General features: G+C 56.4%; 1 protein-coding gene across 5 annotated transcripts in view; it reads left to right on the top strand.

Annotated features, from left to right (window-relative positions):
- The window catches only part of Septin9 (septin 9), a 134,927-nt gene extending 130,536 nt beyond the window's left edge, over positions 1-4,391 (top strand). For all 5 annotated transcript variants that reach the window (XM_090350406.1, XM_090350408.1, XM_090350407.1 and 2 more), the window contains 2 exons: positions 1,664-1,715; positions 2,640-4,391. In XM_090350406.1, the coding sequence (XP_090206532.1) occupies positions 1,664-1,715; positions 2,640-2,775 (188 nt within the window). In that variant the 3' untranslated portion in view covers positions 2,776-4,391. The remainder of the gene's footprint in view (positions 1-1,663; positions 1,716-2,639) is intronic.
- The last annotated feature ends 5,162 nt before the right edge of the window (positions 4,392-9,553 follow it).

Genomic DNA, 9,553 nt, shown 5'->3' on the forward strand with positions numbered 1-9,553 from the left:
CTTCCTCTTACAGAAAGGAGGTACATCAAGGCCCCGAGTGGGAGGCAGCTCTCAAAGCTAGGCTCAGCCTTGCTCCCGGGCCCCTTGAATGAGGAGTTGGGAGTCTGCGGCTGGATGAAGGTGTGAAGCAGTGCACAGGCCTTTTTGGGGTGTAATAACCTATCTGCTCCCCCAGCCCCCCCCCCCCCGTCCCCACTGTGGCCAGGCATGGAGCCGTGGGGATGCTACTATGTGAACCACCCTGTGATGTCTTCCTGTCCATTCTGCAGCTCCGCCCTGGGCCCAGGGGTGCTGACAGCACAGGTGGATCTCTTGGGGAGCTACTTGCTTGTTCTACCCTTTACACAGGCTTTTCCCTGCATTTCAGTACCTTTGTGTGAAAGGCATGATTTGGAGAGTTGAAAATTTGGGGGCTTAAGAAAGGGTGTTGGTTCCTTCTAGGTGAGCACACCTGGGTCCCTTTCCTGTTGTCGAATCTTCCCAGGGTACTACTCTAAACCACACTGCAGCCTCGCTCCATCTCCTTGGCCCTGAGGGATGGTGACACAGTCATATCTTTTTGCCGATGAGGAACCAGGGGTCAGGAAGACCCAGATGAATCGACCAAGCAAGGGAGCAGGGTCGCACGCCACCCACTTGGGCGTCAGTTACTAATGCCCAGTGCCAGTCTGTGTGGGCTCTAGTTTAGATTTGACTGCCAGGGGTGTGATGTGGAAGAGAACTTCTCTCAGCCTCCTCCCTGCCTGCCCACACCAGACCCTCCACTGAGCTCTGTCCTGCACCCCTCCCTGGCACCCCCAGTTCCCTCTGTGGGGAGGGTCCTCATAGATCGCAGGCCCACGTACCAGTTGTGTGTGTACACGGCGGTGAGCCACAGAACACTGCAGGAAGTGGTACCAGAATGGTCTGTCTGCTGAGACTGGGACCCTGCAGTGAGCTCAGACCTGAGAGCCCTACCTTGTCTTCCTGCGCCCTCCAGAAGCGACTGCTGTCCTGAGCTATCTGCCCCTGCCATCCTGCTCTTCCATGTTGTTACCTGTCATGTGCATGTGTCCTAGATAGTGTCATGTTGAGCCTTGCTGGCTTTGGGTGTTAGGGACCACTTATGATTGTTTTCATGTATCTCCTGTGTGTCCCCTGCTATCTCCGAGCGCCCATGTGGCAGCCAGAGGTATGTGGAATAAACTCGGGGTGCCCAGGCTTTCTCTAAATCCCTGCATCAATTCCAGGACTGCGGCCTGTCCATCCGTGGGTCTCTGATGGACAGCCTGGACAATCTCATCCCTCAAGCCCTGGTCCCCCTGTGGGCCGGGCCCTGTCCCTCCACACTATGGCTCCTCTGCCCCCATTGCCTCAGCCGCTACACCAAAACCTTCCGGGGGGGGCGGGGCGGAAGGGCTCAGGGTGGGGCGCCTGACAATGAGGCTATGGCGTCAGATTGCAAGTTCAAGTCCCAGTCTCGGATGGGAGGTGTGGTGAGGAGAGCCAAAATCTTACAGACAGCAGAAGCTGAGTTTGCTTGCCATCCAGTGTCCCCTCCACCAGGCCAGTGCCAGGGGCCCCCTCCTGCCTGGAGGGCTCTTCTGGGCAGTGGCTCTTGGCCTTGGCATTACTGGGGGCGTGGAAGGCACCCATGAGACACTAACACTTCTGTCCCTTGCAGTGGAGAACACCACGCACTGCGAGTTTGCCTACCTGCGCGACCTCCTCATCAGGTGAGTTGGCAGCCATCACCCCTAAGGGCCTCTGAGGGCCTCTGTGTGGTGGGTGGCCGGGAGTAGCCAGGGGCCCTGGGCACAGTCCTGCTTGCGGTCCTCCCAGCCCTCAGAACCCCATGTTCTTAAAAACAAACAAACAAACAAATAAACAAAAACAGCTCTTGGCAGTGAATGGAGCAAGAAGTATCTTCTTGGCTTGGGTGAGTCCACCAAGATAGGACGGGCCGAGGCCTGGCACACCAGGGCCACTGAGGCTCCGAGAGGCCACAGTGCTGCTCCCAGTTAGCCCCTGGCCCCGCCCTTTGACCTGGCTGGGATTTCTTCTTGAACTTGCCACACAGGCAGGGCCCCGGGGCTGGAGGGAGGTGGGTGGTGGTGGTGGTGGTGGTGGTGGTGCTGGGTCCTCCTGCCCCCTCAGCCACCGGGACTGGGATGCCAGGAGCAATGTCAAAACACAGGATGGGGGCTTTCAAGGTGACCTTGCTGTCTTGGGGAGCCCAACCCTTGTACCTATCCTTGTCAAATTTCTTTTTGTTGGGTTTGAACCCAGGGCCTTGGCACAGCCCCTTAGTGTTTTTTGCTCAAGGCTGGTGCTCTGCCACTTGAGCCACAACTCCATCACACCTCTGTTTCCATCTTTTTGATGGCTAATAGGCAGAGTCTCACAGACTTTCTTTTCAGAGGTCTGGGGTCACCGGTCAGGCCCCTTCCCAGGCTCCACCCTGGGCCTGCATAGCAAGTCCTGGGCCCAGGACAAGGCGGAGTGGATGTGGCCCAGGGCCTCTGTCCACCCCAGGCCGGGGGTGGGGTTAGCTGCTGGGGTTTGCCTCCTGCTGGCCAGGAGGCCGCATTGGAATGCGCAGGGTGTGTGGAGGCTGGGCAGGCGGGCAGCGCCACCCACACCCCGCCTGCCTCCCACAGGACGCACATGCAGAACATCAAGGACATCACCAGCAGCATCCACTTCGAGGCCTACCGCGTGAAGCGGCTCAGTGAGAGCCACAGTGCCATGGCCAACGGCGTGGACGACAAAGAGCCAGAAGCCCCGGAGATGTAGATGCCGCCCGCCCCAGGACCCTGCCCCCACTCCCTCCGCCCCTCCTAGGCCCGCCCCCACCCCGTCTTATTTTATATCACTTTCTCCATTTGTCCTCGTTCTCTGACCTCCCCACCAGCGCCCCCGCTTGGCCTCGCCCTGCACTGGAGAGGCTGGACAGTGGCTGGGGGAAGGAGCCAGGAATTTGACCTCCACCCAGGCCCAGCCCCTGGGGGGCCAGATAGTTTGTACCCCAAGTTCCTACCCATGGGGACCAGGCCCCTCCTTCCCGTAGGGGTGCCAGGATGGACAGGGCAATCAGGTGTCCCTGGAGGCCCCCATCCTCCCACATGGCACAGGCCATGATTCAGAGAGCAGCTCACTCGCTGCTCCCAAGGAGAGGCTAGAAATCCACAACCCAGTTGCCACGATTGCTTGGACACAGCAAGGTTTTGTGGCCCTGCTGGAAGCCTGTACTGAAGCAGAAAGTGCCTTTATCCCCGCCGTCGGTGCGCCTCTGTGTGTGTGACCGCCTCCCCCTCACCCCCCAGACCCCGCCAGCCAGAAACAGGGACAGACTGCAGAGAGGACATGTCTGCTCCCCAACACCCCCTCACCTCCAGACACCGGGTTCTGGATAACAGGTTCAGAAAGCACCCCACCCCCTCCCCGCCTCCAGTCTTGGGAAAGTCTGAGCAAGTGATTCTGGTGGAGGAGTTGAAGAAGAAAGCCATGGAAGGTGCTGGAAGGAAGATGGAGGCACAGGTAGGGTCTGCCCTGCCTGGGTGTAGGGGAGGTCAACTGTCTGCCTGTCAGGTCTTTGGTTTGACCAGAGACACTGGTTACACTGGCTCTGAGTCTCACCACCCCCAGACACAGCATCCGGACTCACATGGCCACGAGCCCGGAGAGCATGGCCATGCGTGTTCTTCTGTGTGCAGGATCCCCGTGCCCTCCAGTCGGATCCCCAAGGTGGGAGAGACAGGGGCTGGCAGTGCCCGACAGCGAGGCTGTGTCAGATTTCATGGTAACACCTTGGCTCGAACACCTGTATTGTAGTCACTTTCTTCCGGCCTCCATTCCCATCTTTACTCCGGAAGAGTCTGGTGAGGTAGGACACAGGTGTGTCCATCTGCAGACCCCAGACCCCAGGGAGCCCAAGCATATGGGGGAGGACGGGGTGCAGACAGACGTGTGCTGCATGCACGCCAGTGCGTGTGCGTGTGTGTGTGTGTGTGTGTGTGTGTGCGTGTGCGCGTGCGTGCATGCGTGTGTGTGTGTGTATTCCTGCACTGGGCGCCCTCAGCCACCCCCCCCCCCAGGCATGGCAAGATCCCCCCACCCCCAGCTGGGCAGTTTACTTGCCACCTTGCCATGTTTTTGTTTTTGCCAAAACCAAGACTTTGAATGAAATGTCCAGTACCAGGGCCTAGTCCTGGGGTCACAGGATTCAGGGGCACAGAGCCCAGCTTTGGGGTAGCTTTGTGTTCTCTCTCTGTACCCAGATTTTAAAAATGTCCTTTCACCGGCTGATCCACAATGGCCTTTTGCTATGTGCCTCCTGAGAAATTCATCTTTTTGTATAAATAACAAAAGTGTTGAAATGTATTTCCTGAAATAAATGTTTCCGAAGCAAACTCGGGCTCGATGGGAGCATGTTTGTGACACAGGGCAGAGGGCCGCTCGTGATGCAGGACTGGCAGTGGGGGTGGATCAGGAGCAGGCCAGGCTCCTGAGGTAGAACTCCTCAAGGTAAAATTAACACAGAAAGCCAGGTGCTGGTGGCTCACACCTGTAATCCTAGTTACTTAGGAGATGTGAGGATCGCAGTTCAAAGCCAGCCTGGTCAGAAAAATCCCTGTGAGACTCTTACCTCCAGTTAACCACATAGAAACTGGAAATAGCAGTGTGGTTTGAGAGGTAGAGCTCTGGCTTGAGCTGAAGAGCTCAGGGACAGCTCCCAGGCCCTGAGTTTAAGCTCCCAGGCCCATGACCGACTAAGAGGGAAAAAAAGCTGCCAGGGACTGATAGCTCAGAGCATTTCCTAAACAAAGGGGGAGAGGGGAGCTGACAGCTGGGGTGGTGGTTCAGCCTCTTGGGAAGAGTTATGCAGACTCCAGCTCCCAACATCCTGGGGCTTTAGAGGGACTGGGGGGAAGATGAAGCAGGGCTCTCCAGAGGGAGGCGCTGTGAGCCACCTCGTAAGTCATGGAACCTTGAAAGTACGCGGCTCACCCTGTCATCCTAGCTACTCAGAGGCTGAGATGGAAGATCTTATTTTGAAGCCAGCCTAGGTGGGAAACTGATTGATCTTGAGTTAACCCCCAAAAAGTGGAAGTGAAGTACCATCTTTGAGGAGAAAGAAAGAAAGAAAAAAAACCCCAAAACGAAGGGCAGTACCCAGGCCTTGAGTTGAAGCCCCAGGACTAGCACAAAATGGTCCTATTATATGAATCCCTGCAAAGTGGCCAGTGAATTCATCCAGACTGTGGGCTCTAGAGGTGTGGCGGCTGCACAGGGCAAGGCTGAGTCCTACATGACATCTTCAGACCCAAGTCCTGGGTCAGAAGTCAGCAGGGCCCGCTCTAGGGCTGGCTCTCTTCCTCCTCTCCTCCCTCCATCAGGACTCTGCTTCCTGCTCTTGGGAGGGCAGGACCTCCTTCTGTGGACTTGCATGCCACCCCTGAGAGCCACACATGTCCCAGTGACTGCCTCCTGCAGCTGGACTCCATTTCTGGCCTCTTTCAGTCTCCTTTCAGTGCCATCCAATCCTGGACCCCACCTCTCCCCCCACAGCCACACACACACACACACACACACACACACACACACACACACACACACACACGAGGCCAGAACCGCAGGGTCTAGTCACACCTCTGCACAATGTAAGTTTGGGGGGAATGGGGGTGGAATTCCATGTTCACACTGGCAAACCCACTGCAGGATGGATTCTGAGCTGTGCCAGGGGCCAGTAGGAACTAGCACCCACTGTACCAGGTTCTAGAATCTTCATTGTCTTTTCAGCCCTGGAAAGCAGCTTTGCTGCACCTTCCAGGTCTAGACCTGTGTGTGTGTGTGTGTGTGTGTGTGTGTGTACTAGAATTTGAACTCAAGGCCTTGCTTGCTCAGCAGGCATACTGCCACATTAGCCTGTCCCCAGCCTGGGTTCCGCTGGGCTTCATACAGCTGAGTGAACAGATTGCCCAGTGGAGGAAACGCCCCCTCTTCCCTCTCACAGAGGACAGTCCTAATAATCAGAAGACGGGAGCATGAATTATTGAAGCTGCCCAGAGGAAGTGGTTCTTGAACCGTCTGCCTGGTTGAAAAACTAATAACTTTGAGAGCGCTGGCTTCCAGGGAGCCTCGCAGTGCTGGCTGCTGCCGGCTGCTCCCCTCTCCCCTTCGGCACTGCCTCATCCACCAGTCCCAGCACAGCAAGTTGCCATGGCCTCTTCCCTCTCCCTGATTAGTAACATCATCAGAACCCCGTCCCATGGAGAAACCGGAGTCCCCAAAGGGCAATGGCTTTGTGGAGAGACTGAGTCCCAGGCTGGGTCCCTCAGGATAGCTGGCAGCAAAGGCATCCGCCCAGCCTGGATGCACATTGCTTAGAGTCAGGGTTTTGGCCCCACCCTGGAGGCCTGCCACGTGGTTTCCATTCCACCTCTGCCCAGCCTGAGTGAGTCCGCAGAACCTGCACTCACATTGTCCTTGGCAGGAGTCCGGGGGCTGTTGGGCTGGATTGGGGGACCGTCAGGCTGGAGACAGGTACAAGAGGTTGTGTTTTGTTTGGATTTGTCTGCCTGGGCTAGCATAGAACTGTGACCCCCAGCTCTCACCTCCTGAGTGGCTAGGGTTACAGGCATGAGCCACCAGCACCCCGCTGCCATCCATCTTTTGAAGGCAGGATGAGGTCTTTCCCTGAAGTCAGCAGGTGGAAAGGAGGTGGGCAGAGACCCTTGCCTTGTGCCTCCATGGAAAGGAAGCTGAGTGCAGCAGCACTGAGGTAGGCAGAAATTTCAGGAAGGCAGACCCCCCTTGTCTCAAAGGTTCAGGTGGAACCTGCGGCTGAGGCGACACCCTATGGAGCCTTCTCTGCCTGGGCCTGTGCACCACGGCGACCTGGAGAAAATTCTTAGGCTCCAAGTCCCTTGGCCGAGGCCAACTTCCGAGCCTCAAATGTGCTCCCACAAATTCAAAACCCACCGATAGCTCCATCCTGCTTCTGCTCCGAAGGCTGCACCCCCTCCACCCCGAGAAAATTCACCATGGGCAACCAGAGCTGTCCTAGGGCCTGGCTCTAATTGGGGGCTGGCTTCCATTCTCGGCAAATCGTGCCTGCAGCGCGGCACCCTGGCAGTTTCCCACAGCACTGATGCCAGTTGGAGGCAGTCCTGGGAAGCCTCAGAAGCCGGGCAGGGAGGAGGGGGTGCATCGAGTAAAGTTGGAGCTGTATGATTTAGCAATTACTGTAACCCACGCATGTAATTTAGGGGGCTTCTAGTAATTCATTGTACTCTTTCTCTCTCTGAACACATAGGCAGTTGAATAGTTTTCTCCTCTAGTCTCTGAGGTTGGCATTGGCTGCCCTCCCTTATCAGCCTGGTGGGGGGAGGGAGTTGCTGTGGGGCTTTGTTCGAGAACCCCGAAGGTTAGTATAGTGTCCAGCAGCTTTGAGGGACACCCTGTTTACGTAGGACCCTCCATCTTTATTTGTTCATTTAAGAATTTTATTCTGCCACACCCTGGTGGCTTGTGCCTGGTAATCCAAACTACTCAGGAGGCTGAGATCTGAAAGTTCTTGTTTAAAGCTAGCCCTGGTAGACATATCCAAGAGACTCATCTCCAATTAGCCACCAAAAAGCCAGAAGTGGAGCTGTGGCTCAGGTGGTAGAGCACCGGCCTTGAGTGAAAAAGCTGGGCCTTGAATTTAAGCCCCAGTACCAGTACAAAAATGAAACAAAAACAAAAAGACCTCCCCCATAAAAACCACACCACGAACAAACCGTGCCTTCATGTGATTAAATAACCCTGCGTTCGTCAGTGCTTAATCCCAGCTCTGATAGTAGACACGATTTAAGTTCCAACTAAGAGAACAGTAGTAGCAGGCTGTGGTCTGGACACAGAATATTGAGCTCCTGAGGTGTAACCCCCTCCCAGGCATCTCAGGATATGGGGTGGCGCCTGGTGAGTCTCCCCCAGAGCAGCTGGCCAGGCTGTGCTGAGACCCCTCCACTGGGCCTCAGTGAAGTAGGGGGCTCTGCCCCACACTGCAGCTTCTCCTCACTCTATGCAATGTGGGGTTCCTGCCCCCCTCCTCTGCGCAGCTTGGGGTCCCCCTGTGTCTCCACAAGCTGGGAGAGGGGAGGAGGGCAGGAAGGCTGCAGTGGGCAGGAAGTAGGGCAGGCAGAGCTACCTGGTGCCCTGTAGGGAGATGAGGTCAGGTTCAGGGGCAATGCATGGCCAGTCATGAAGCTTTGGGAATGGCAGCTAGAGCTATAGCCAGGAACCTTCTGGAAGTGGCCAGAGAGGCTCTCAAGGGGCTGTCATGGACATGTCTGCCCTCTGGCTTAAAGCTGGGCCAGGGCACCCTGCTGTCACAGCAGCTTGGTGGAGACACATGAAGGCTGCCCCTCCCCCCGGCACAGGCCATGTGGGGACTCTGGGGGAGGGCTGGCATCATCACAGGGTTGTTGACCTCAGGCTACCCTGGCATAGTCCAGCTGGCCACCAGAAAGACGGTCAGGAAGATGTTTCTGGAGAGCTGGTGGTTCTGCCTGACACCTGTCAGGTTCTAAGGAGCCCACTGGTGGTGGTGGGCTGTCAGGAATGGCAGGGGGAATGAGGTGCCAGGCCTACAGAGGGCCGCGACCCCCCTTCTCAGGCCCCTAGCCGTCCCTGGTCTGCAACACTGGTGTTGGAGCTTTCCGGACTCTTGCCCGATGGTCTTTGCCAGAAGCCTGGAGCTTTCTGGGCTCTTCTGTGTGGGAAGCATTTGTCTTATCTCCTCTTACTGTGCCAGGGCCCTGTGGTGTGTTTATTCTCACAGTGATCTGGAACATCCCCCCCACCCCCATGACACCCAGGCTCTGCCTCGCTCCGGGGCACCTGCCTCTTCTCTGAGTTATGTGTAGTTTGGCTTTTTCAAAATAAAACAAAGAATCAGTTAAGAGCTGACTAGTGCCTCAACATCCCCTCAAGTTCATGTAGAAAACCCCACCTCCAAGTACCTCAGACACAGTACCAGGTGTACAGTACCTGGGACACAGTACCTGCCCCATATGAGGGGATGAAAAGGAGAGGACAGGAGGGTCCTGAGACAATGAATGCCATGACAGCTTGACTCAGCCTTCTGATGGCTTTGTCCTCCCAGGTCTCTGTAGTCTTCAGACATTGTAGATACCCGAGGCTCATGGCCTAGCTGCAGTCTCGTGTGACTTCTGAATTCCCCCGGGCTCGCCTGGCCCATGGCAGGACCGGCACCTCACAGGGCATAGGGCAGAGGGCCTTGTTGGTCTTCCTTTGCCAGTCAGCTGCGTGGCTTCCTTGCCATGAGCATGGGTTGCTATGAGGAGGTGAATGGGCCACTGGCTCGATTGTACATGTCACCAGGGCATCTGAGAATCTGCCTGCCCACCACATCTACTGGAGCTGGGTGTGGTAGCTCACGCCTGTTATCCTAGCCACGCAGGAGGCTGAGTTCTGAAGATCATGGTTCAAAGCCAGCCCAGTCAGGAAAGCCCATACCACTCTTATCTCCAATTAACCAGCAAAAAACTGAAATTAGAGCTGTGGC

This window comes from Megascapheus bottae, chromosome 17 (genome assembly GCF_031878675.1).
Source record: "Megascapheus bottae isolate mThoBot1 chromosome 17, mThoBot2.hap1, whole genome shotgun sequence".
NCBI lineage: Eukaryota > Metazoa > Chordata > Mammalia > Rodentia > Geomyidae > Megascapheus > Megascapheus bottae.